Here is a 26,604-nt window from a genome sequence, read left to right as displayed (position 1 = left end):
TTACTTTTTTCAACCAGATCTACACATCCTTTCTAAATATTTCTAACACTCAATACACTATATCACTCTCTGTACACCTATTCAAGTGGGTATGTACTATTTATGTATATGCCTTGTTTCTTGTTCATAGATTGACGTATGTACGGCAGAATACAATATTGATATACATTGTTGCCGTCTTGTTAGTAAAGCGGAGCTAATCTAGGCTCTGTACTTGTGGGCCTTCTGTCTTCACTCAGATCATGCTAAAAGCAAGGCATCTATAAAATAAATACCAATTTATCGATGTCACTGTACAGAGTAAGCAAAAAATAATAATAGGCTGGAAAGTGCGTCAATTTAAGGACCTCCTTCTTTTGTGAAGCCGTCTAAAACCCCTATCAAAAACATAGTAATTGAATATCCTACCTGGCGGGCCGCAAGCCACAGCAGTCTACATCGAAAACAAAAGAGTAACTTCCAGAATGTTCCATTGCATTGGAGGGCTGTCTCTAACTCGATTGCTTAGCCCGCAGCCTCCGCCTGTATTGGATTAGCGACAATTTTCTGTACTAACTTCTCTGTTTAGGGACATCCTGTTTGAAAGGGGTAGTTAATTATGAAATGCTTTTAAACTGCTTCTTTTACTTTGATATGTTCGCTTTGGGTTACATATTATAGTCAGGGAGTGGTTAAGGGTGGCTTGCACCAACCCTGAAATTAAGATTCAATTTCTGTCTTTATTGCTTTCGTCACGCTTTGACAGCAATATACAGTTAGCAAGTATTATACATTGTTGATATCTCTAATAAACAAACAAAAGATGGTAGAATTATTATTTAAAAAAACACAAACTTAATTCATCATCATCATCAGCCAATAATCATCCACTGCTGGACATAGGCCTCTCCCAAGGAGCGCCACAACACTCGGTCCTCGGCCTTCCTCATCCAACCACTACCCGCCACCCGCCTAAGGTCGTCAGTCCAGCGGGCAGGAGGGCGTCCCACGCTGCGTTTGCCTGTTCGTGGTCTCCACTCGACTCGAGAGACTTGCGTCAAACTTAATTATCCAAGTTTAACTCAAAGTGAACTCAAATTCATTGCCCGCAACATCGAGTAATCTATTAATAATTAGTATTTGAAGATTAATCGACACGTACATTTGAATTAATCGGCGCAGTGAGAGATAATAGAGACGAGTTGAATAAACCACCGACATTCACACTCAGTGCGCGGCGTTAGCGCCCGAATATAACGACAATGTTAGTGTTAGTGGGCGCGAAAAGTTTCAAGCTAATATTGTTTAGAGAAGCTGCAGTTATTTAGCCTTTGGAAGGCCGAGGATCCGTACAAGATACATGTCTTAAGATTAATGTCTGATGTTGAGGCAAACAAACGGTTAATGTATCGGCGAAAAATAGACACTTTTATTATTTATTTGGAAAGTACTGAGAAAGTTTCTATAGACTCACAAAAAAATGTGGGATACATTTTATCCTACATGTTTTGTGTGTAAAAGTGGCACACTGTGTGTGAAAATAGTCGGCTCAACGGTTTGCCGTGGACATAGTTTGGAGGTGGAATATGGTGAGTTTCGTATCGAGATCAAGTATCCTCTTGTCTTCAAAGGAGTTAAAGGCCCGACCACCAGCGGCCATAAACTATAATTATGTAAACGGTGTCTTAACGTGCGCCCAGTGTGCACGAACGTTCCAAGCCAAGATTGGCTATATAAGTCACTTGAGGGCACACCAGCGGAACCCTCAGCAACTATAAAACACGGAGTTTGAACGAATACGGCTAGGAGAGATATATGGTGAGTTTAAAAAAATATATACATACAGACGAATTGAGAACCTCCTCCTTTTTTCGAAGTCGGTTAAAAAGAAAGCAAAATGTGGCGGGACAGTGCACACAACCACAATTTAGCAAAGCGATAGTTTTATTAAAATTTAATAAGGTAATTTTATACTCGCGAAGGTGACCTCACAACTATATCCCCGCAATAGTTGAGCGGCTCAGTGGAGGCTGCGCGGCTACTAATTAGCAGAATGCAATAATACCTCGCGCTGGACATCCCCCGATAGACAACAGTGCGGTAGCTACCGGCAAATAAACAAATCACTATAGTCTTAATGTTCGAGAACCAAATTTTATTGTTAGAAAAACTTTTGTACATGGCCTTGACTGCTAGGTTGTAGGAATTCAAAAAAGTGCAAGTACTAACACCCAGCAAGCAACTGCATAGATTGTCCTGCGCAGCTTCACCTGCACCTCAACTCTATAAAAAGACGACCTTGTTGCTTATAGAATTCTCTACCAGACAACCATTAATGGCTTTGTCAGCTTGACTTTATATTCGCGATGGTACCATCCACCAGGTACAGTCACCGCCAGCCCGCGATCCCGCACTGCCGCTGTGCGCGCCTGTACCGCGCGTGAGCTCCTGGCTTAGAGGCATTATCGCCGAAATGGTCCTAATGTCAGCCGCCGCGCCGCGAACCATAATTACTAATTTGCCACTCATTCCGACCATTTCAATAGGGATTATTTTATTTTGTGACAATACGCGAAATTGAGGCTAGTTCGAATGCGGATTTGAGGGGATTCCCGGCTCTGGCTGGGCTGTGCTTATGGACAGCCATTTGAAAGTCAATTCTATACAGGGTGCTGCAATAAGGATATTATTCGTAAGTGAAAGCCTGTTCAGACAACTTTGTTTAGGATATTAATATATTAAATACGAGTTTTGAAAGAAATACCAATATGGCTGTCATGTGCAGAACAAAAGCTGTTCAGAATAAACAGTTGTATAATATAACATGCTATTTAGAATTGAGTGTGTCATTGATATCTTCTGCGTCGGTGCCGAAAAGTGGACGCTTACCTAAAGTACATAACGTATTAAATTTTAATTATTTCATCATCCTACCCTACCTACACAGTGCGTGCCCCAGACAGTCTGGAGCCCACAAAACGCGCCGCGATTACTCTCTATTCAAAACTGCGTTGAAACGTTTTCAAATAATTCGCGAGCGTTTGTGCGCCGTATGCGATTTGGTAAGTAATTAATTTTACCAGAAGTACACTAAATGCACTAGAACAGAACCCGTAATCCCTATTAGCGTAAAATAGAAACGCCTATTCATGTGAGCACTGAAATATAATTTTGTGTTCTAAATAGACGAGTAATGATGGAATATTTTGGAGCATTTTCGCGTTTTCGCGAGCTTCCATTTGAATGGATAATGTTCATTGCAACTTTGTTAGAGAATTTATTATGTTAGGCCGATTCAAAGTATGCTCGCTTCAATAACAGCGAAACAGACAGGAAATACATTCAAACTAAATAATAATTAACAATTTTTTCTTCACGTTTGAAAGAAACTAGTATCTTAAATAGTTTTACCCAGTTTTCATATATATGTATATCTGTTGTAAAACAATTGAAAAACTATTATGTAATTTCAGAATCTTCGCCAACACACTATACAGAAGCTATACAAGTATACAGCTACCCGCCGGCACCGCCCTCCATGCACCATGATATGAAGTGGTCTGCTCAGTAGACTGACAATAATATTATATTTTTCATAATTCGGCCGGTGTCGGTATCCGCCCGATATTAATAACCTGCGATATTCATTTGCACGAGTTCAATTTCTCGCATTACGGCCGCGGCACTATCCAATAAAAACATCAATTAATCTGCTCATTTTTTGCACCCAATTTTATATTAATACCTTATACGCGGTGCGGCTTTCATTCCCTGAGTGACGAGATAAACTACTTACGGTATTGTGTTAAAAAGGGCAATTTAAAGTTGTAAAAATTGGAATTCAGGACGAAATCCTGGTAGCCAAATCTCAGTCACACGCCTCTAAAGTCATTGGCATGCCATAAAGCAATAAGGGTCAATTCAGACGTACCACAACCACACCACAACCACGCGATGTGGTCGGGCGTATATTTTGTATTGACAATGAATAATCCAATTCACACGTGCCACATTTTGCCGTTGTTATCGACCACCTGTGTAATACGACCACATCGCAACCACAACGCAACCACATCGCAACGGCAACGCCGCCACGCGGCGGCGGCACCGCGGCAACCTGTTTTCCGTATTAAGCGTCAATTCACACGTACCACAACCACACCACGTCGCAGCGACAAAATGTGGTCAAGCTGTGGTTACGTGTGAATTGTGTGACAGCGGCTTTTTGCAGTTGCGTTGTGGCAGCGACAAAATGTCGATGTGGTTGTGTTGTCGCTGTCTTTGCGATGTGGTACCCACGTGGTTGTATGCAGTTAATACGGAGAACAGGTAGCCGCGGTGCCGCCGCCACGTGGCGGCGTTGCCGTTGCGATGTGGTTGCGTTGTGGTTGCGATGTGGTTGCGATGTGGTCGTATTACACAGGTGGTCGATGACAACGACAAAATGTGGCACGTGTGAATTGGATTATTCATTGTCAATACAAAATATACGCCCGACCACATCGCGTGGTTGTGGTGTGGTTGTGGCTGTGGTGTGGTTGTGGTACGTCTGAATTGACCCTAACTGCACACGACGACGTGGTTACCACATCGCAATGACAGCGACAACGCAACCACATCGACATTAATTTTTGTCGCTGCCACAACGCAACTGCAAAAAGCCGCTGTCACACAATTCACACGTAACCACAGCTTGACCACATTTTGTCGCTGCGACGTGGTGTGGTTGTGGTACGTGTGAATTGACGCTAAAGGACGACGAAGGTGCGACAAAGAATTGTGGCCCTATCACTATTCAATCTTCTATTCCTAACTATATGAAACCTACACGCACATCACAAGCGTCACAACTTCAAAAGAGTGTCACCTCTACTCGCCGATAACCGATTCTGTACCGCCGAGATATCTCGCACGGGCGGGGATTAGCGCCCGGGTCCCGGATTAGCGCGCCGGATATCCGGCCGGCGCCCGGCTTTGCCCGGCCAATAAAAGTGTCTGCAGCCGATTTAGCCGGGCCATTCTCCCGCCGTCCAATTGCTAGGTAATTTCGAATCGCCCTGTGACGCCGATCTGTCCACCAAAGCCACCTAATGCCTACTACTGCGAATACAGGATTAGCTGCCGGTGCGCCTGACACAATTTATTGGTAGAATCAGACGTCGAATTAGCACTTGTATTGGTTACGTGTTTGTGTTGTACCGGTTATTTCGTTGGGGAAGGTATTTTATGATAATATGTTATGTGCTGATAAATAAGGTGTTACTGGTCTCAGTAATAGTTTTAAAGCAAAAAGAACAAACATGGAGCATAAAGTTTCCTTTTTACCAAACCCTAACTACTCAACACACTAAATCAAAATCACATAAAATGATATTTCACCTCATTAAAGAGTTCACTGAAACAGGCATCCGGGAATATTGCACAACCGCACCAATGATTACAGCCGGCTAATCCGGATTAGTCTAAACCGGGACTCCAATCAAAGGTTTTCTTTCCAACTATCCGGACAGTCGGTTCGTTTGCAGGCGCCGTCACTGGCCATTATAGGGGCCGCCGTAATCCGGATTCGAGATTCATTAGGGTGAGATTATAGTCTATTGAAATCTGGCTTTAGCGAGCAAAGCGGAGCGGAGCGGGGAGGAGCGGGGCGGAGCGGGCGGGGGCGATAGAAGCCGCATTCATAGACTGAATGACCGTGGACAGATTGTATTTGTATTGGTTCGGATGTTTATTTTGATCGATGTTTGAAATGGTAATGAACGTTTGCATGTATGTTTTGATCGGGATAGAGACTAGATGTATGAATATGCGAGATTTATTCAACTTCCTTGTAGTAGACCATTACAAAGTTATAGGCCTCAAGTGTATAGACATTTAGACATAAAATTTAATTCAGAAGTTATTTTCGAAAGTCGTAGAACAATTTATTTTAAAATGACCTTCAGAATCACCATCTTTCAGCTTCCTATACCTACCAATTTTGCAATATCCTATGTATAATACGTAAGTGAATAACTCTATTTGATGACTGACTGAAGAAAATAAATACATAAAAATGTAGATAAACAAAGGTAGCTATAGTATGTATAATGTGTTAGGGAAATTAATCACTTTCCCATAAGTATGTTTTGCTGCATAGAAACGTGTCCCAGTCATTTGTTTCACAGGAGGGCATTAACTATATTGGATAAGTCAATCGGGACCCTACGCGTTTCATCAAAGGATCTTCCCATTTGTGATTTCGTCAATATTTTGCGATACCTACGAGTAGATACAAAGAAAAACACGGCACATTTTTATATGAAAAGGTGTGTATGCGATAATTTCCGAGATATATTTCAGGGTATTTGTAGGAAGGTTTATAAATTAATATTATGACGGGTGATGGAAGACTTATGCTTTCCTATCAAGTCTACTTATTATATCTTTCTATGTTTAACACAGCAGATTTTCGCATAGAAATAATAATAGTAAATATGTCTTGTATTTTCACGGAACTTACATAGGGTGCTGCATTATTATTTAGCATTTACATATTTAATTATTTATTGCACAAATATTACAAAATTAGAGTACGAGGGACTTAATGCTAGTAGAGCCCTCCATTCAATTTTCGATTTAGGTATACATATTTTGCAACATCCTGTATAACTTATGATGAATAATCTTTAGTCCAAATGGAGCGCGAATCCAACTCAGCCCAATGTTAAATCCCTGAACATTAAAGTGCACTATGAGATAATCTACAGAGTTTTTTTTAAATCGTACAGTTGTTCTCTGATTTAAACAGTAAGTTAATTAAGTGAGTAGGTACTAGGTACCTATAGTTAAATTCTTATCTAAAAACCTATGTTTCAAATAGAATTCAGTATAATTTAAATAAATAACACTGAATGCAATTTATATGTAAAAAATTGAAATTAATATTGTAAAATAAATTTACTTTTACTTTTTTCACACTCCCACATTTAATACCAAGTTTATTTTTTTTTACTAATCCAAATCGGTTTAGTTCAGCGGCGCGTAATCCTTTGAGCTGAGTCCGTGCGTGAACTGTACATGCGTCATGTCGATAATTGTACTACCCTGTAGAATATTTGACCATACACAACCACGGGGGCCGACTCTCTAAGCCCCAATTTCTCCATAGTCGGTTAGATCGTAACCCGGGAAAGGTTGATCACTTAAATACGTCATCTCCATATAAAATTCTTGACAGATGTGTCAAAAGTCAACCACTAATACCTGGTTATGCTCTATCATCGATACAGACATAAACTGTTACATCTTTACTCATGTTTTATTTATTATCAAAAAAACGTTGGCAATATTCAAACGTATACGGTAGGTCGCGGTTGAAAGGTTCATTGACCCCCCATCCAACCCCTACCGTTCAGAGATGAGCGCTACTTAATCCGTACATTCGATAAAGAGTCTTAATGTCAAGGTCACAAGAGTTATTTCTCTGTGGTCGCCAATTATCGTAGGTTCGTACTGCATGCTAGAGATAAGCTAGGATTAGTTCGACGGAAAGGAAAAAAAAACTAAATAAAAAAAGTTTTGTACAATAGATAGTTTTTTAATAAATCAGATTACGTATTTCTTATTCGACAGCTGTTCTGTTATTCATGGCGATACGTGCCTAGTAGGCATGATTTTATTCAATGGTCTTCATATTTATTTATTCTTTATTGCACAATATACTCACAAAAGTAATTATGTACAATCAGGTGGACTTAATGCTAATGGCTTCATACTTAGTACTCAGAGTGACGGAGTTTTAATATGAAAAATATATTTTAAAAAATCTAAGTAAGTCTTACGTATCCAACAATAAATCAATCTTAGGTCAGGATGCCAACGCTGGAAAACTAACCTAAGTTTTAAAAAACACTTCTCTATTTCCTCGAAAAAATTTAGCTATAAAAACTTTTCATATCTGTAACACAAACAAAACACATGCGTGCTTTAAAAATATGATATGTCGGCCGGCGAGCGAGAAAATCCGGAAAAAGGGTGGACACTGCCGAGCCGGGATTTGCCCGATCCCAATCCCGAATCCCGACTTTACGTAATCCCGAGATGAAAATACACACCGTGTGTTATTTCATTTTTATCAACGGTTTTTTTTGTGTTATTGTTTCAACAGTGTTCCTAATTCCTTGAATAAAAAATGGTTAGCAAAATTTATTTAGCTCGTACGTACCTAATCGTGATTTACTCATAAATTATTATTTTGCGGTCTTCAGACAAGACATTTGTACTTTGTAGGCATTGAAGGTAGGTTTTTATTTTAATTTTTGTAATGCTTTTGCTAGCATAGGCCAACAAAATATAATGCTCTCACATAAGTATAAATTTTTCAGTATACAATTGTTAAAATAGTACCGTGTTCTAAATATACAGGACCTAGATACCTATATGTGCTACTTCCTAATCTGTCAATCCTAAATACCTACGCACACATTCACACGACAAGACCGCGGTCCAACCAAGATAATCCGTACAGCTATCTCTGTCCCACCCGCCGGGTTAGAGCTCAAATCCTCAGTGTGTCCCCCTCTAATCCCTTATTTGAATCTTATCAGATCACACGAGCACGCCGGTAGTGGTCGAATGTGGATTGTGCTCTATACAAATTGAGGGTTAAATGTGTATGTAAAATATAAATGATTTTTTGGTTTCTTAATAATAATTTATTGGTTGTTAAAAGTTTTTTTCATATTAGGCAAGTTATGCTTGCTAGGTGTCCATTTAGCATTCTAAAGCTTTTAATGGGTATTCCTATGTAAACAGTTGAATTGTCAATAAAGGATAGAAATATCTGATGCATCGTTACTTTAGGAGAAATATACCTACATAATATTAAGGTTATAAAGTTTGAAAAATTATTTATAATCAAAAAAACGTTGGCAAAATTAGCTATCAGTATTTACTTTGCTGCTTTTTTATTTGATACATTACTTGAAAAAATATATTAAAATTGATGAATAAAATTAGTAATTTGATACCCCTAAAAATGCAATTAAATTCCGCGCTGGCAACCCTACGACCGTTTTAATTTAAGGCGCGTGTCCACGCCAAATTCGCGATTAGGCGACTTAAGATTCGCGTTTGAAGCTAAAAATATATTGTTCTTGTTTCGCGTCACAGATTATAGAGACGGGGTAAGCCGTGCTTTCATCTCTGCGACTGATTTAAACGCTGGATCGTCGTAAATAGAGAATAAGTCTGATGATATCCGGAGTTATGGCGGCTCTGGTGTTGCCAGCGATTGTGACTCTCCCTATACTATCATAATTCTTGTAACAGATTAAATAGAATGTCATAAATATTACGCAGTGATGTTTTCATATTCATAGGTTGGGTTTGGTGTACTAATGAAAGAAACGCTGTACTACTCACGTGATAGGTAGCCGTATCGCCGTTTTTTAAGAGCTGAGACCTTATCCGTTACACCACGATTCTACATCATCATCATCATCATTGTTGTAAAAAAAGTAAAGAGTGAATTATCTATAAACAGATGTATTATCTATAAATGATAATTATGATGTAATATTTTGTTAAATAATACAATAGTATTTTACATAAGTAGAGTACCTTACCCGGGACGCAGATGCTAGCAGAACTTACAGCGAAAGGATTAGCAACTCCAATATTTGTAAGGTAGACCGGGGTAAGACCGGCATGTGGCTCCACTACCTGCGTGCACAAGTGCCCGTATTTCATAATCTCCAAGACATGTCCCAAGCAACCGTATTTTAAGGAGCCACGTTTCTTGCGAGTGTAATCTGATAATGTTCCTAACCCTTTGTAGGGATTAAGATTTTGTTCGGGCCCTTACTCGCCCCACTGATTAGGGAATGCCCTTTGCTTCACTTCTATGGTTTAAGCTGAAGATTCCTGGCCCTTAGAGGAGCGATTAAATTCGGGGCTGCAGAATTTATGTGCGGTTTTCTAAGGTAACTAAGCCTTAGGGTATTATACATTATAATACATAAGTACTTATGTAGATAATTTATAACTAACAGTACCTAGGTAATTTTCTATTTAAAATTTAATTTTATCATTCACAAAGCATAATGTTATTCCCGGCATACCTAAGTAAATATTTTTGCACAAAAGTTAACATACTTCAAGAATAGGACCCCGATCAGTCCGCCACAGCAAACATCCGCATCTGTCCTGCCCCGGAGCAGCGGGGTCATTCTATACATCGAAAAACTCAGTCATGGAGCGATGCTGCTCGAGCCACGACTCTATCTCGTCGATTGCACGACAGCTCCCGTTCGTTCGTATTTAGTCAGTATAAAGTAACCCCCCAGTAATCTTGACAAATGGTCGGATCACGCTGATCCGGCGACTCCACATGACTCGGCCGACTCGATTTTTTATCGATTGATCAACGGCTCAGCTGATTGCGTGAGTAAATGCCGCCATATTATATTAACAATATACGACCAGGATGGTCTGTCACCATCTTGATCCAAAAACAAAGTGTTAAAACTGGCCGCTTTATGTTTACTGTCAAAACGTTTTAAGTTCAACGTAATGACACCATTGTAACAATGAATAAAGTCACTAATCTTGCAACCGAACTAATTCTAAATAAGAGCCCAGTCGTAGAAGTGGGGTGATATCTTTCGAGATGTTTCTTTTTCACTGACCCTCCATCTAGTTCTTATTAATTATCATTGCGTAAAACGCACACGCGCGTTCGATATTTAAAAACGATTGTTGAATTGCTGGCGGTGTGTGTGTATGTGTGTGTGTGTGTGTGTGTGTGTGTGTGTGTGAGTTAAGCTGAATGCATGACTCAAATTGGGCTGAAGTGAGGAGATCATCTCTTAGTGATTGATGGGTCTTTGCGATTTATGTATTTACATCTTCAGGGGTCAGAGCACAAAGAAGATGGTATTTTATTAAGTGAGTACGTAAGTAAAAAGAAAAACTATTATCGATTATGATCTTCATAAAACGTCAATAATAAGCCTAGATATAACTAGTATTCATATAATATTTTGATATTTACTATTAAAAGTACCAATTTGTAAGCTTTAAACATGAATACCTAACATGAGGTGTCGTCTAGCGAAATAACTTTTAAAACCCCAAAAAGGAACTTCGAAAAACTAAGGACATGGCTAGTCAACGTCACTTGTCAGTTAACATCTTAAAACCCCTTTTACCATAAAAATAGTTATTCAAAGTTATCACAATCCAAATTACATCGTCACATAAATCAGATCAAATTAATCCCAATCCATCAAATCATAACAACTAAAATTACAAAACCGATCGAAATGGAAGGACAACACTCAGTGAACGGAGTATAACAAAGCCCGGGCGAGGTATAAAGGCGCGCACACATGTGAAGCTAAGTCCGGTTTAGTCCGGATAAGACCGGATTAGGCTACGCTCCTCGGAGACGGTAGCCGGCCAGATTACGCCGAGCCGGATTTACTGAATAACTTGAGTGGCTCCGGTCATAATTGAGGACGAATCGGGGAACCTAGGATCTAGGGTCTAGAGGATTATTACGATTAAAATTTATAATAGGTTAATTATAATTATACTGTAAAGTCATCAAAGTGCCGCGTGCTAACTACTACTAGTACCTAAAAGGTGTGCTCTGTCTAATATAGCACATGTAAATTCATAGGAATTAAATGATTACCATACCGTATACATATACCAATCTTGTATTAATTAGGTACTTAAAGTGTAAGTAACTTTGTAATGTTTAATCAAAAACATCTTAGTTCATCTTGAACCTGATCTACCCACACTTAAAATATGAATACCAAAATCATAAAGAAAATAATCAAAGTAAACAGAAATTACAACTAGAACGATGTATTAAAAATTGACATTTAAAACACTACAAGAGTAGGGTAACTTTAACATACAAGCACAAGCATTCAAGTTCACGTACATATTAGGGTGCACGCACACTACCGCGCCCGGATCAGAGCTAAGCCGGATTACCGGCCGAATGAATCAAGATTTCTTGAGAGGGCATTCTGCACTAACCCTATGAATAATGTGGAGACAGAACTTATGTGAGAGGGTTCTTTGAATACTATTATTAATATTGCGTAGACATTTGGACAAAAAGTCAGTCAAAAAGTAAATGTAAACTGAAATATTTTACCACGTAAAATACCACTAATTAATACAGAGCGATAAACGTGTAGTTTTAATAAAATTAGGTAAGTGCAACTTATACCACACATAGCTATTTACGACTTACCATCACTCCATTGACAAGACACATGAATAAAATGATCATAGAGATACTAGGTAAACCTAAAACCTACATTATGATTCCTGTAAACAAAATCCATTACGGTTACGGCCACCAACACCCAATAAACAATCAAGTAATCTGTGCCGTCAGCTCGCAATGACGACTCACGCACACATTCACACACACACACTGGCGCGGCGGGGTAAAGCAAGCACACACGAGTCGGGATCCGGAGCTAATCCGGATCAGCCGGGCGCGGATCAGCGCCGTGTCGGGAGGAGATAAAGCGCCGTTGCTCTGTGTCCCGCCACAGAGTGTTGCTTAGATAGTTCAGTGGCTATAAGACATTTTTATGACCCATATACCGTCATGTTATAGGCTACCGATTGCCACCGACCACCACACAACGTCGCAAAAATGCAATCCATCATGACCGCTACTTTAACGTAATATTTATTAGAACTTACACATTATAAATACTACATAAGCATTGTAAAGCATAAAATATAGCTGCATTGCGATTATTCATCATTATTTATTATCGCGATCTGCTATAATTTGCTAGATAAGTAGTATATACAATTTTGGATATTAAAATAATCATAATAAGTTAATAAGACAGTAATGTTCTAAAATCAATGATATTACGTAGATTTCTTCAAGTTAAACCAAGTGGTGTATCTGTTACCAAGCTGTGTTATACGCTTTGTATTCCCTGTGTGAACGAGGGTCAGGGGTTTAATAAAAAACGCAATGAATGGCAGATTAGATTTTAATCCTAATCACTATATACGGGTATTGTGCCAACATTTTATAACAAAAACTTTAGTTTATCTAAAAAGGAAATCGATTTTCAGTCGATTGTTTTCGAACAAGAGGGCTGTCAAGGGTACCAGTTTATAAACCTAGATTTAATTTCACCTACAGTTCGCAAATTTAAGGCCTTTTTAGGAAGAATCCTTTCATGTACCTCGAAATAGCTAACACAGCGAAATCCCACAAAACCAATCCAGTACTTACATACTTAAACCAACAAGTCTAAAATAAAAAAATCCATACCAAAGCGGTCCGATGTCAAAGGCGCGATTTAATACCTAATTCGTTTAATCGGGCGCGATTAATCATTATTAATTTTGAATCGGTCGGATCGCATCGTCCGATCCGGCGATTAGCGATTGCACAATGTCGGACGGATTAGCCTGAGACCGAGATATATGTGGCTCCTTGTCTGTCCGTACCTGGGTACCGTTTGCAACGGAGGTAAGTTTGTTTTAATCAATTGGTAGGTGTTTTTTTTTGTGTTTGATTGGTTTGAATTGATCTTTGTGTGAAATCTGATCGTAAGTATTTAAATACACCTCGTAGTTAAAAATATCTTTGTTTTCAAATAATTATTTATAATTTATTTATTTATTTTATTTAAAAAAAATTGTCTGTAGATACTTATCAATCCTTTAAATTTGCACTTATCACAAATATGCAACATTAAAAATATACTACTACAGTAGTACGCTGGTTAGTAAATAGTGTAAAAATACTGAATTAAAGATACGTAACTTTTTTGGTAACTGTACCACACACGAACGGTGGTTTTATACAGATAAGCCGATTTGGTTTTTTTTATATTTTGTCGTATTAAAGCGATTATTTATTTAAATATAAGCATGTGTATGTCGGATAAAAACAACCTGGTTGCCAAAATTAGCGTCAGTTTAAAAAATAAAATAAAAAATATGATCGTTAATGCGTTGGCGTATAACTTTCACATTTGTATAATCTTATTATTTATCAATCAAAAAGATTATAGAGAATTAAAGATAGCATAAATAATCATTTAATCATGAACAATTTAGATAAGAAGAAGGCGAATAAATTTTTAGGTTATAAAATTTTGGCGTGCTGTCAAAATCAATCGACCGTTCGGAAAGTTACGTTCAATTTAAATGTCAAAGGTGTCTTTTAAATTACCCTTTGCATGTGTGTGTTTAATACGTTTACATGTGTGAGTGTGGGCTTGTTGCATATAGCATTGAGCAGACGGGATGTGCCGGATTAGATTTAAGGGGTAAAAGAACTAGAGCGGGACAGAATAAGGATTTAGGAGCGATAGAAAGGGACAGACGACTGGAAGAGATTTAGAGATTACGATTCATAAAGGAGACGAGCCTGAATGGAAAATTATTATAGAGAGAATTAAGTGTAGGGCTTTGGAGGGAACCATTAATATGAGATGTAGTGCAACTAAGTGTATGGAATCAATTTGATCGATGTTTCCGAATATTTTTTCTACTGTGATAAATTTAAAAGTTTCAAAGAACTATTAAATAAGCATATACATATGTACATAATAGTACATATAAGTAATGAGGACTTATTTCAACATGAGAAGTTATTCCATTGTTTTATATTGTTATTTTTTTTTAAATATCATTACTGTAATAATATACCTACCTAGGTATGATTCCTATATAGCTACTGTAAGATATTTAATTTCCACATCAGTAAATTAAAGAATATTTTAATTTAAACTCAATAGCAACATAAACCGACAGGACTTGACGACCTCACTAATCCGGCTACACAGGGTACAGTCAGCAGCAGAAATTGTGTATTGTGTGTTATATCATTTGATGTGAGATGTGAAGTATGTGACGTTGTATATCTGGTCCGCCATTGATAATCATAATAACTATTATTTATTCATTTGCATCATTGCATACTTATAGAGATTTTTTTATTGAAATGATTTGTCATTTAAAATAGACTCTATAATAAAGAACTACTTATAAGTATATTAAGTGGGCTGTCTTTTCTTGTTGTGTGTACTTATGAATCCGACTGTACTTTCGTTTGAGGGGAGGGTCACCGTGATTCGACATAAATGGATGAATTAGAGAACATTTTAATTATTTTAAAGTTCCAAATGCACTTTCTTTGTAAGCACACAATGTTGTTTTACAGTGGTATCGAAAACAAACACTACATAAATAATTTGCTGTGAAGGTACAATCGGGGAATCATTTAATTGGACGCTTGAAGTCTGCCAGCTTCGTTGTTTTGATTTCCGAATTTTCCTTGATGGTACACATCCAGAACACATAATATAAAATAAATGTACTTTTATAGGAAAATTGCGAAAATAGAGACATAAAAGTGTTAGATATTTTTTTAAACTAAAATAACTTGGTAATAGTAGTAGTATCCATAGTAGTAAGAGGATTCATATAAGATCCTTACAATCTACCAACGAGTCCAAAGCACTTACCAGAGACGTTCTTATTCAGCAGATTATTGAAGGCCTCCTTCTTGGGCGACAGGTGGGGGGTGTGCGGCGTGTGCGGGGCGTGCGGGGTGGAGGGGGGCCGCCCGCGCTCCTCCGGCGAGCGCCGCGGACTCTTGCTGCGGCGGAGGTCGGACGCCAGGTTCTGGAAGCAGTTCGGAATTTGAAAATATTTTCTTCCTTTTTATTCAAATCCTTGTTCTATGGTTTTGCGTTTAGGTTCGAGGCTAAGTTCTGAAAACAGTTTGGAATTTGAAAATCTCTTCTTTTTCTTAATTTAATTTGAATCCTTATTCTATGGCTTTGCATAAGAGGTGGGTTTTTTTTCGGGGATGCGAAAAGCGGCCAGTTTTTTAATTAACTAGAATAAAAGTTGTAGGTAAGTATACTCGTACTTTGTAAAATATAGGAAGAACCCATATACGAATATAGGAAGATCCTATGACAGCTGTCAAATTCATAAATGTTATCTGTCATTTGTAGGAATTCAAGGAAAAAATAACTTTGTTCCCCAGGCCAGGCATAAGCATCTGTCAATCAAACGTATAAAAATATATTTTACAAAGTACTTTGGAGGTTTTACTAGTAAGAAAAAAATCGTAATAGTATACTTAATTAAAAAGTTACATCCATTCACAAATAAAATGTAAATGAAATGTGAGATACATTTCTCTGTCCCTTGCATCGAATCCTAATAGGCGAGTGCAACTGTTGGCGATGAATTATTCCAAGATGGAGTCGTCTGATGGCATGCGCACACGCATACTATTTGCATATAACGCAAGCGTAACGTTACTACAGACGTGAGAGCAATAAGAAAGTATATACGATATATACGAGTATATAAAGATTAATTAAAGATAAATGAAAATTATGCTGATTCAATCAATAACATTTTGGCATAGCTTCAGCTTCGGATTTCGGAAAAGCTCTAGAGGAAATTTACCTTGGCTAAAGTTTTAAAGATATAGAGTAGGTAATGTACTGTACACCTAAATGTCACATGATCGTTTATTCTAATCTAAAGAAAAGTCAAACCACTTAAGGAGGAACAGATTTAAATTGGTAACTCAGCGAGTTGATACGTACAATCACAAGTATCATTGGCTCAAAATTGAGACCTAATAAAGCATTTAAAATAGACTGAGCAGTTCATATCATCAATGACCTGAAGATTTCCTGAAGAAAAAGAAAGTTTTATCCTATCAGACTTAGGAGATTAACAAGATCGATGTTTTTGTCCGATACATTTAATAATATTAAGAAATTTATTGGTATATAAGTTTACAATATGGGAGCAGTCAGAACAGTGTCCAATAAAGAGAAGGCAGAGAAGAACTCTTATCTTCTTCTGGAACTTAAAATCAATTCCCGCCAATTAGAAGCTGTGACAGTCCCCCTGATTGGAGTGAACGGCGGGAAAATTAGCGTCAACACGAACGCAGCCGCAGCACGGATTGATCAACGACAATCTAGAACTGTCAGTGCGTTTCGCGCCACAGATACGTTTAATATGGTATTGGAATTTGTGATGCCGTTTGACCCCTGTTAACCTAGATTACGATGCTCGCCTGATTCGTCCTCCAGCTGATTGTGTTGTGACATAAACTGTAATGTATTATGTGTTAAGTCTTGCAGCAATCACTGCTAGTCGTTCTGACAATTAGAATGGATATGTGCGCTGAACTTTTTGTTTGTGGCTACATGAACGCTTTTTGTTTCGGCGCTGACAATGGGGGGAAGTGGGGAAGTGCTATCAGTTTTTCTGCCCGTAAGTGTATGGTTGTTAGTAGTTATTGCTGTTAATTGCTGCCGTTTTATTGCCTCTGAATGTTTGATGAGATGGCAGTTGACAACTTGGATAAGTTATGTTGAGAGTAGTTTAACGGTCCGTTGTTGGTATGGTGACGTTAAATGTCATCGGTTAATCTTGTAAGTAGTGAGGTAATAAGATAAACACATACAGTGGTAAGACAGTGGTCGATGACTTACCAAATATAAATTAAATCAAGTAAAAATTTACAAGGTTATACAACACACGTAGTCAATTAAAAAAAAAGCTTCCCTATGCAGAATTGTTGGTCACTTTTTAATGCATTCTGAAATACTTTCTTTCACCAATTACTGTCTACTTAACTCAACAGAATGAATGAATGTTATACAATATCAGTTTGTATTGTAAAATATTATTTGATACAAATAGTTATAACAGTTTAAATCCCTTGTAGCTTGTCAAGTTAACGAACTCCCGATAACTTTATCTGAAGAGTGAAACTGTACAAATAAGCAAAGTCAAAGTCACTTAATAATCTTCTCATTAAAGTAATCCTTAGAAGTGAAGTTATTTGTGTAGCTTCCAATTTTAAGTGATTAGGGACTAATGATGTTAAAATCAATATTTGTGGCATACGATACGACAGATGTTGCTTTAGAATCTTTTTAGATAACTGCTACTTACTCGTTTCTTATTTACACTTAACTCACTGACATCACCACAATAATCCTCTAAGGGGCAGGCAGAGGTGCATTTATTCACTTACTTTTCTCATAAGATACCTACGTGTGTGTGTGTGTGTGTGTGTGTGTGTGTGTGTGTGTGTGTGTGTGTGTGTGTGTGTGTGTGTGTGTGTGTGTGTGTGTGTGTGCTTAATAGTCCCCATCTAATAGAGGGATGGCCATATTTCAACTGAGACATTGCATTAAAGACGACATAGAGCGACATATTATGTAAATTTCAATTATTCGACTTTACATTTTTTATATGGCATGGCATAGGGGCATCCTCCTAATTTCCCAGTTCAAGCATAGATTTAAGATCGATGACGTAGTTAATAAAAACCGTTATAAGTAATTCAAAACTATAGGGACTGCTTCAGGGTATGTATAATATTTACTAAGTATGTAAGTATATGCGTTCCCAAATGATTATAAGTAGGTATTATTAATAGACTATGTAAGTAAAATGTTTCTCAATAATGTTTTATAGCACATGACATTAGGTATATTTGATATAATTATTATTGAAAATTTAATTAAACTTTTATCTGAAGTAAATAAAACTTCCGCTTCAAACATTTGATTAAGAATATCGAATGTGAGAATCAGGACATCAATATTTTTATTTATTGTACCTAGTAAATATTTATCGTGTTTGGCTATAATATAAAAGTATAGCAGGGTATTAAATTACATAAAGACTAAGTGCTAATTTATCCGATCTAATTGGGACCGACGGGGATTGATTTATACCTAAATAGTACCTAGTTTATGTAATCTAAAAAAATTATGTTAGAAATCTTGCTGTGTAACCTGTGTATGTGTTGTGTTAAGTAAATAAATAACTTATCTATCTATCATCTATCTAAATTAATCGTCATCTCCATATAAAATTCATGACAGATGTGTAAAAAGTTAACCACTTCTCCCTGGTTATGCTCTAACCGAGAATGGAGAAATTGGCACTGTTTTCATTATTCAAAACCAAAAAACTGTAAACAATTAAGTACATAATTTTATGTCTAATACAAAAAAAATATAATAAACTAAGCACATTGAATAAAACATGTAACTATTTCAGTTTTTGTTACGAAATACAATCAATTTGAAGAGTTTTGGTAAAAACTCGCATTTCATAGCCATCTCTAGCTCAAACTCAAAAGTGAGATTGTACAGTTGACACGCGCATTACAACTGTTGTCTATGACTGTGGCTCAAAATAATTTATGGCAAAGTTATTTGTGTAAGATAATGTCGCAACCAGTAACGAGTGTTATTTGCCTTGTACACAGCTTATCTCTGTTAATTCTTGGGCTGTCAACTGCTCCTTGCTTCGAGGCTACCACACTAAGCCGAGGTTTTTCCTTATTACATTTATTTTTTCTCATTTAATTCTTTTAATTACCTCCTGTGCATAGATTAGTTAGATACAAGTGTATTGTAGGTATGTTGTTTAATTCTTTGTTTGCAAAGTTTACTAGTTGTATAGTGGCACTTTAAATAATGCAATTGTTTCTTTTGCCGGAATAGGACCTAAATAATAAGTTTAGTTATGCATATAAAATACTAATATAATAAATGTAATATTCTTTTACCTAATTTAAGAAATATTCTAATCTTGTACAAACTCCTAAATATGTAAGTACGTAGTAGTAAATTTGAATAGATTATAGAAACAAAAGACTCATGTTTTATCTAAGGTTATCGGTTATCCCTAATAAATGTTGACCAGTCAAATGAATGGATATTTACTACGACAAAAAAACTTACACGTGCAATGTAGAATCAACATGAGTTTGTATTATTATAAAGATAATCATCAAACTCTTTTTTCGGTCGTTGATGAAAATCATTGCTAATTTACATCATCTTTGGTTTTATTATTGTTTCCAACTGAGCATTCTATAAATTTGGAGTCTATTTATTTTAGCAGCTCCAAGTCAATAGGTACTGCGTAAATTATCTCAAAAGCTTCCTGGTACAATCAGTTTCAGTAACTGTGACACTTATACATAGAACACCTTTTATATTAACCTCCGACGGAAAGAGGGGTGCCTGTGGTAGGGTAGCCCCCAAACAACTGAACAGATTTTCGATTCGTTTTATAAGGTCATAGGTAGTTTTACCCCGAGTGTACTTAGCCATGTATTACCTATGAAAATCGGTTCAGCCATTCAAATATTATGCGACTTTTAGTGTTGAATGTCGGGGGTTTTTAATGTTGGTTAGGTTATTTCGGACATATTACGTAGTGTGTGATATTGTTGAATCTACTGCCAACAACTCATTGTTATAGATTCTGGTGAGTATACATGTGCTGAGAGATCTGCGGACCCGAAAGAAGATCATAAAAAAATTAAGTACGAAAAAAAACACTTTTTCCGCAGTACATTAGGTACAGGTCCCAGAAAAAAAACAGTGAGTTGAAACACCGCGGGATTAGGACCAAAAAAATACCCTGGAAATAACTTTTATAACATTACTAAGATTAACTAATAAAGATTTAAAAATAATTTATATTTTACACGTGATTCGGTGACCCAAGACGGAGGTCAATCATTTTTATCTCATTTCAATAAATAAAAAAAGTTTAACAGAACATGACGTAGCTTAATGATACCCATTTGTAGATATACTTACGTAGTTTAATTTGGTCTGAATCATGATAGTGTGATTTTCAGCAATTACCAACAGATCATCTGAGTTTATCGTGAAATTAAATGCATTATGTAAAAAAGGTCGAGTACTGGTACTTATAAAAAAATGCATAAAACGTAGCGTTCTATGTATAGCAGAAGTATTGTTTGCCATACAGAATTAGTAATGATAACGTACATTTTAGTTTACCTCCTGACACCTGGCGTGCAATGAGTAGGACATTGAAAAAAAATATAATATATAGTTTAAAAATACCTATATTAAAAGTTTTATGGAGTATCCCTGTTATTCCTTTAAAGTTTTATAAAGTACCTATCCCTTAAACAATTTGTTCTTTGACAAAGTGACAAAACAGTTCAGTAGTTAAAATTTTAATTTTTTTAAAATTTAAGAACAGTGCATACATTTATACCTCTCGGGGTCAGGAGGATAATATTTATTGGTAGGCAAGAGTTCGTCTTACCAACCCGACTTTCTTAAAGAAACAAACGTTTTACAAAAATACACCCATAAGCAGACGCATTAAGTCAAAAGCATTTTTCTAAACACCGAGCGTAATCTAAGGTTGTATACACACTGACTACCGTAAGCTGCAACTCAAACTCGAGCGGGCTAATCCTCGGCTTCCTCGCCGCCGCCACCAGGTGGCGCTAGTAGCTGAGAGATACTGCTCTGTCCACGGATTTGAGAAGAGATCTTTATGACAGCTGTTGTATTTGTACGAGCTTTAATTGTGAAACTACTGAACTTGTGCTTAGGAGGTTTATTTGTTTGGATAGATATGTAGTTAAGGCGAACGCAGATAGTAGGTTCCTTTACAGTTTATGTATGAATCTTTAACATTATCTACATCTATATATAATGGACAACGTCATAGAATGAACACTGTAAAGATTACCTACTCTATGGTAACGGTAGACATTCAGTCTCCCCAAGCATCACTGATTCAGTATTTTTCCTCTCCATCTTAGTCATTAACATAAAAAATCCACATGCAAATCTAGTGGGAAACCCTTTACTGACAGCAAATTTTAACTCTTATGTGAAACGTATTAAGAGCTCACAATAGGAATTTTCCAATGAATACGGTTTCTCACAGATCTATAAAGAAGGTTAAGTCGAATTCCGTCCGCGTGTACGCATCCAATTACCACGGGCCCGCCACAATGTCGTAATTAGAGTGCATCTGCTCTGTTTTGGACGGGATCAACACAAACGCGTATATTGTAGAACAAATTGTTAACGAAACGGTTTTTTAGCTCGCAACGTGCTAACTTCATTTGCTCGGGTTTTGCTAACACACACGTCGGTCGCTGCGGCCGGGTTAGCGGGTGAAAGCGCTTCGTTATTATGTACACGTACCTTAAGTTTTGATTGCAATAAACCAGGCTAGTTTAGACTACACGTTTCGTATTAAACGTATTTAGGTTATTCGACAAAACACCTTAAAATATACATACTTACATCTCTATACATATTATGCTCACGACTCACGACTGTAATCCTCGATGACAAGTCAATCTAAGTAGATATAATGGTATAATTATATCAATTTAATAATATTATGCAACATGCTATTATATATGAATCACTTAAATTTCATAAATGTTTTTTCTTTTCAGTAATTTTATTCCTCCTCTTTGTAAGTAAATAATCCTTCCGTAATCGCTCACTTTCCGCTAACATTCACCGAATACGTAATCTAGATCCCACATAATCCATACAAATCCCCCGGCTAAGTCGCACAAACCACAACCGTCACCCGCTCTGTTTAGGTCTAATTTTCAATGACAAGAGGTTAAAAGATATAGAGCAACAATAAGTCATTCGTGGTTTTATCTGCGTAATCACAGTCGTCCACAAATAAAATAAATTTAATAACTTCAACAATAAAATGGCGATAAAACAAATCTGTGCTGAGCCCTGCCGTAGTCGGTTGAAGTAGGGATGTGCCGGCCGCCCCGGCGAGATCGAAACGTCCTTATGAAATTGAGTGTGTTTACACTTTTTCATTTTCAAACTAAAAAACTGTCAATCTTTGAAAGCATTAATAAACGGTTGGTTAGTTTGACAAGATACAAACGTGCATTCGCTGCTAACTTCATAACTGGCCCCCTGCCGAAAACTTGTGTTGACACTATAATCACTAAGTAAATGTTACTTCGTTTTGACTTCGCGATAGGGTCCATGTACATCACTATTTATTACGATTGTCGTCAGAAACATTTTACTTTATTCTAATCTTAATCCTCTGTCAACAATGCCAACTGTTTTTACCTAATTTGAACAATTTAAATCACTGCTTGCTATCTTTCGTTACACCGAGTAGAAATCTGAGGATTAAACCACAAGCACGACATATTACTCGTACAACGCGGCCTATCAATCAGATTACGCACTCTATCACGGATTATCTCCGATATCGATAAAATTTATAAAGATTAAGTTATTATTTTTATCACTGTTTTACAAATCACTGAGATTTGTTTTTATTCAAGGATGTGTGAGGTAAGTACCCTCCTTAATCGCAATGATTATGCGATTGCGGTGGTTAGATTAGGCGATGACTTTCTTGTTTGATAAAATATTGCACGACCTACCTATGTATCACGTGAGTAGGTACCAGTATGTACGTACAGCGAAAAGCGGGCGACTCTCTTACGAGTGACTACCCCTTTTGGGATTACAGTTGGTGAGCATAATTATGTGTATGTATAAAATAATGAATAATGAACATTTATTGGTAGGACCTCTTTTGTTTATTTATCAAATAAGGAACAGGCTAGGCAGATGAAGAAGAGTTATTTAGTTTATTTAAACGTAATAAATATTTACCCTCAAATTTATAAAGCTTTTTGACACTTTACTATAGGTTTAAAATTGACGTTGCGTATATCATACGAATTCCATCTTTTGGACGAGTCGTAGGTAACTAGTGTGTATCAATGTAAATTTTAACCTTGCTGTAAATTTAAAATACCTTCTATGAATTTGAGGGTTCGTGTGTGTAGACTATGTAGGTGTGTATTTAAGTGTATCTAATAGGTATGAAAGTGTTGAGTAGCTAAAAGATAAGTTATTATATTTTCAAGTACAAGATACGGATATTAAAAATGATTCTTTCAGTATTATCAGTGCCTATAGAACTATACAGATAAGTAATTATTATAATTAAGGACATTTAAAACATAGCTAATTATCTAATTCATTATTACCTATCAACTTTCCAAGAATTCCAAGCAAATCCTTCTAGGATACAAATATAAATAAAATAATATGGTAGTCTATTCTAGGACACTATAATAATTAATTAATCATGTGTTAGTTGAATTAAGTTTTTTTAAAAATTTAGATTACAAAACTTCTTTGTTCTTTTTACATTTCAGTGACAACATATGTCATACGAAAGATCACAGTTAAAATGTTTACAGCCATAGGTATCCAATCCATATCCAAATGCTTGCACTTTTTTATATTATTATTATGAATTTATATGTAGGTAACTAATTAGATAGATACTAGGTATATATCCATGAGCCACTCCAGATTAAAAACTACTCGATGAACAAAACCTTTAGACGATTTAATCGTGATTATCGCTAAGCGTTACTTGATATGATTTAACATGGAACTAACCCAGATAAGTAGGCACTCCAAGACATTATCTAGGCAATCTAGGCACAATCGCAGCTAACTTTCCATAACAACCGTACAAGGGCAAAGCAAATTAAAAAACGGTTCCTATAACTAACGGATGTAGGTCCCCGTTTAATATTCCGCTATTCATAGACAATGCCATATTACATCAATAAAATCGGCATTAACATCGCCGAGTGCTCGAATACTAAACATTGCGAAACCTTTCGAGTTTGAAATGTGGTGCCGAAATAAATAAAAAAAGCTTCAAGAGTGCCGCGGGCGTTCGCGGAGCACATTAGATATTGTTAACAAAACTTCCCTTTCGATTAATATGCATCGAGCAGTAATGTCTGGTACGTGGCCGCCGCCGCCGCCGCCGCCGCCGCCGCCGCACCGCGCATGCGCGACGCATCCATGCAAAATTTAGGCGGGATGTGTTAGCTGGCGGCATCATCAGCAGGACGGTTACTCTAGCTTAACAAAAAGCGAACGAACCATAGCTGTCATGCTATCGGAACGTATAATACTACGAGATAGAATCGTGGTCAGCGCAGCACCGCAGTTTTTGCAAGCTGCAGTGACCCCAGGTCCCGCGAGCGAGGGAGACGGCAGACGGTAGCCCACAATGCGTTCAGAAGCTGGTTTCGGCAGCCGCCAGCGCATTCCCAGGCCCAGCGTGCCCTCCGGAGTTATGCCACCAATTTAAATATTACAGCAACTCAAAAACGTGAGAGGTAAGTAGCAAGAAAGCCCGTGTGGCCCGCCTCGGATACACTGAATCGGGAAAGAAAAAACTCATAATTAAGCGAAATTTTTGAGTAATTAAATTGTTCCTTTTTTCGGACTGGCTCGTGAAACGAATCATAATTAATAATTAGCTGTTTAATTTCGACGGGACATCTATATGGGGGCTTAATGTCGCCGCAAAAACATGTCTCGTGTGTGTCGTGGCGGGTTCAAGTGGATTTATGACATGTTGTTGTTTTGATTCGTTGTAGTGTAACATCAAAAGAATAAAATACTTAACAAGAAATTGTTAACATATCTTTTGATACCACCCTTGCTGAATAGTTATAAAAATATCGCACACGAACGCCACACAACGTCTGCCTTTTCGCAACATTTTAACCATTTCCGACCACTACTTAGTAACTCCTGCGCATCCGAAAGCGTCTAAACGCGCAGACTGCACCGTCACAGGCCTAATTTCGATGCAGAGCTTCAACTGCAGGCATCCCTTTTGGTCAGGCGTTTCCCATAAGGCGGTCTGGAGTATTCAAATGCTGCGCGCGCGCCGCCGAAATTTGCGCTCTTTTGATGCGCCCGCGCCGGTTCTGGCAAATCCGCAGTCGGAAGTGCGTGCGGCCCCGGGCGCGGCCGATAGGGGGCAATGACCACCACTACGGGTAATTTACCAGGACATGATGGAGAGGAGATTAGAATTAGAAATACCGAAATTTGGTTAAGGTAAGTACATACCGGAAGCTTGTTTCGCCAAAGATTAAATAATGCATCTATGAGTAGTTATTTAGGAAAATAGTAATGCGTCGAAAATATTGAAGAGTAGAACGACGTATAATATTAAATTATTGAAAAAAAACATCTTTGAATTAAAAGAACCTCCTGATGCTGGATTCTATCCTGATTAAACAATACTATGGAACCGCCTTCACAGTGTGGTGCTCAATTGTTGCACCAACGAACCTAATGGACGCCTACCCTTCAGCCAGTTGCCAAAACTATAACACCACAAAGAACTTCAATGTGAAACATGTATATACTATGGACTATACCAAAGTAATTAGTCCAGAAACAGCCAATCACAGCGGCGCATGTCTCCAGCCCACTCATTGTATTACATTTTAGTCGTAACAGCTAACATTCTACTAATCCGGACAGGCGATTCTTTTATAGTAGCACAATGCATTTATTATTCTGGCGCCGGTTCTGCGAACGCTTACGATTCGCATACGGTAGTGCTGCCACAACATCTATCGATAGTCTGGCTATAAAGTATCGATATTCTACTATGATTATAACCTGCATGGATCAGGGTACTATGTATGCTAAGGAAAATTTTAAACATTTGGGGTCATGTTTCTTTCCCCAAGACTGTAGATTTTACATAGCTTTACGATGAATGTTATACATATATGAGTACATAGGTTGCAATAAGTGTGTGTGAATAAATACTTTTGGCAGGATGTCTCTAATTTACTCTCGACTAGCTATCGATAGTTATTATAGCTGATAGTGTTGATAACATAATGCATTAGCTATGAACTTAGATAGTTATAGC

The 26,604-nt window shown here is 37.4% G+C and overlaps 1 protein-coding gene across 1 annotated transcript in view; it reads right to left on the bottom strand.

Moving 5' to 3' along the window:
• The window catches only part of LOC105394151, a 67,750-nt gene that overhangs the window by 20,806 nt on the left and 20,340 nt on the right, over nt 1–26,604 (bottom strand). Inside the window, exon 2 of the mRNA XM_011565991.3 lies at nt 15,498–15,657. Coding sequence (XP_011564293.3) covers nt 15,498–15,657 — 160 coding nt within the window. The remainder of the gene's footprint in view (nt 1–15,497; nt 15,658–26,604) is intronic.

The sequence above is a fragment of the Plutella xylostella genome, chromosome 5, assembly GCF_932276165.1.
Source record: "Plutella xylostella chromosome 5, ilPluXylo3.1, whole genome shotgun sequence".
Classification (NCBI taxonomy): Eukaryota; Metazoa; Arthropoda; class Insecta; order Lepidoptera; family Plutellidae; genus Plutella; species Plutella xylostella.
This window is presented reverse-complemented; position numbering and strand designations above follow the sequence as displayed.